Raw genomic sequence first — 2,017 nt, forward strand, 5'->3', positions numbered from 1 at the left:
CCCTGGTTCTGGGCCCCCTCTGCCTTTTTGCCCTGGTTCTGGGCCCCCTCTGCCTTTTTGCCCTGGTTGGGGGTTCCCTCTGCCTTTTTGCTCTGGTTCTGAACCACTTCCACCTTTTTGCCCTGATTGGGGCTCCCCTCTGCCTTTTTGCCCTGGTTTGGGGTCCCCTCCTCTTTTTTGCCCTGGTTGGAGGCCCCCTCTGCCTTTTTGCCCTGATTCTGTGCCCCTTCTGCCTTTTTGCCCTGATTCTGGGCCCCCTCTACTTTTTTGCCCTGGTTAGGAGCTCCCTCTGCCTTTTTGCCCTGGTTGGCGGCCCCATCTGTCTTTTTGCCTTGGTTGGGGGCTCCTTCTGCCTTTTTGCCCTGGATGGGGGTTCCTTCTGCCTTTTTGCCCTGATTCTGGCCCCCCTCTGCCTTTTTCCCCTGGTTCGGGGCCACTTCTACCTTTTTGCCCTGATTCTGGGCTCCCTCTGCCTTTTTGCCCTGGTTGGGAGCCCCCTCAGCCTTTTTGCCCTGGTTGGGGGTTCCTTCTGCCTTTTTGCCCTGGTTCTGGGCTCCCTCTGCCTTTTTGCCCTGTCCAGTGCCGGTGGCTGGGGTACTGGCCTTGGCACCCACTGGGGGCACAACCACCATAGGCACCTCCTTGGGAGCAGTTTCTAAGATGGCAGCCTTGGAGGCAAGAACTTGGATGGAATTCACTACAGAACTGACTGCTGGTTCCACCTTTGCCACTTTTTTCTCCTTTTTCTTTTTGTCCTTAGGCGAGGAGGCGAGCTTCTCCTGGGGCATGGCTGGTACCGTGGCTACGGGGGCAATGACCACGGGGGGCTGGACTGGGGTTGGAGTCACAGCCACTGCAGGTGCCCGCACTGGGTCTTTGAGAAGGATGGTCATATTGGGGGCTGGGTCATGGTCAGGTATCTTTCCGTTAGGTTTCTCTTCCTTTTTCTTGGTCTTTCCTTTCTTCTCCACTGTTTTCTCCTTCTTTTTCTTCTCCACTTTCTGGTGGTGAGTTTTCGCCATCTCCTTGCGCTGGTTGGCCAGGGCTTCTTCATAGGACGTCTCCTTCATGGAGAAGGTTGACACAAGGAAGATGCCAATGGCAGAAACGACCATGAATCCACCGAAGACCACAACCCCCAACGTCTGAGTGTCGTAAATATCCATCCTGGCTTGCCTTCCTTTCACCTGCCAAATACATACACTTAGATTACTTTTTGCAGAAACTGCAGCATTTGACAGTTTCCATCCTCATCCCTACCCCCAAACTTAAGCTTTCACTAATTCTTCAGACTGATAAAGTCAAAGAAGAAACAAATTCCAGCAATCTCTGACGTCCATACATTCCTTCCTGCCCCTCTCTAGAAGTGAGGCACTTTATTTTTTTTAAAGATTTATTTATTTGAGAGAGCGAGTGAGCACGTGCTCATGCAGGGAGGGGTACAGAGAAACTTAAGCAGGCTCTGTGCGGAATGCAGAGCCCGAAGCAGGATTCAATCTCAAGATCTGAAGCATCACGCAGGCCTTGATCTCATTCATGACCCTGAGATCACAACCCAAGCCAAAACCCAGAGTCAAATGCTCAACTGACGGTGCCACCCAGGCACCCCCAGAAGTGAGTTTTTATGCAAGATATGAGCAGCCCCCATTAGTGCTAGGATAGGAAGCAACAGAGGAATGGCAGAGCACAGGTCTGGTCACATAATACCCTAGAGACTCAGAAACCACAATCCCAATTCAAGAGATTCTCCATTGCAGGGGTCAAAGATGCACATAAACACAAGCCCGGGCCAGTGGTAAGACAATGGGGAATGGTGAGGACTGTGGCAAGTAAATTAGGGGGAAAGTGTCACCCAGCCGTAGCTGATTGTTGTAGAAATGCTGAATGCCGTGTTGAGAGATCTTTGCTTTTTCAAATTAGGTTAGAAATCTTTTTTTTTTTTTCAAAGTGAAATCAACGGATTTTTTAAAAAAAAATACCACATAAACCAAACCAAGTCTTTCTACAGGCTTTTAGC

At 50.6% G+C, this 2,017-nt stretch overlaps 1 protein-coding gene across 6 annotated transcripts in view; it reads right to left on the bottom strand.

Annotated features, from left to right (window-relative positions):
• The window catches only part of RRBP1 (ribosome binding protein 1), a 53,796-nt gene extending 52,593 nt beyond the window's left edge, over nucleotides 1-1,203 (bottom strand). For 3 of the 6 annotated variants that reach the window (XM_034639867.1, XM_034639868.1, XM_034639865.1), the window contains exon 1: nucleotides 24-1,203. In XM_034639867.1, the coding sequence (XP_034495758.1) occupies nucleotides 24-1,166 (1,143 nt within the window). In that variant the 5' untranslated portion in view covers nucleotides 1,167-1,203. The remainder of the gene's footprint in view (nucleotides 1-23) is intronic. The other 3 variants (XM_034639870.1, XM_034639869.1, XM_034639871.1) reach the window with 2 other exon arrangements.
• Between the last annotated feature and the right edge of the window lie 814 nt (nucleotides 1,204-2,017).

This window comes from Ailuropoda melanoleuca, chromosome 13, assembly GCF_002007445.2.
Source record: "Ailuropoda melanoleuca isolate Jingjing chromosome 13, ASM200744v2, whole genome shotgun sequence".
In the NCBI taxonomy this organism is placed as follows: Eukaryota; Metazoa; Chordata; class Mammalia; order Carnivora; family Ursidae; genus Ailuropoda; species Ailuropoda melanoleuca.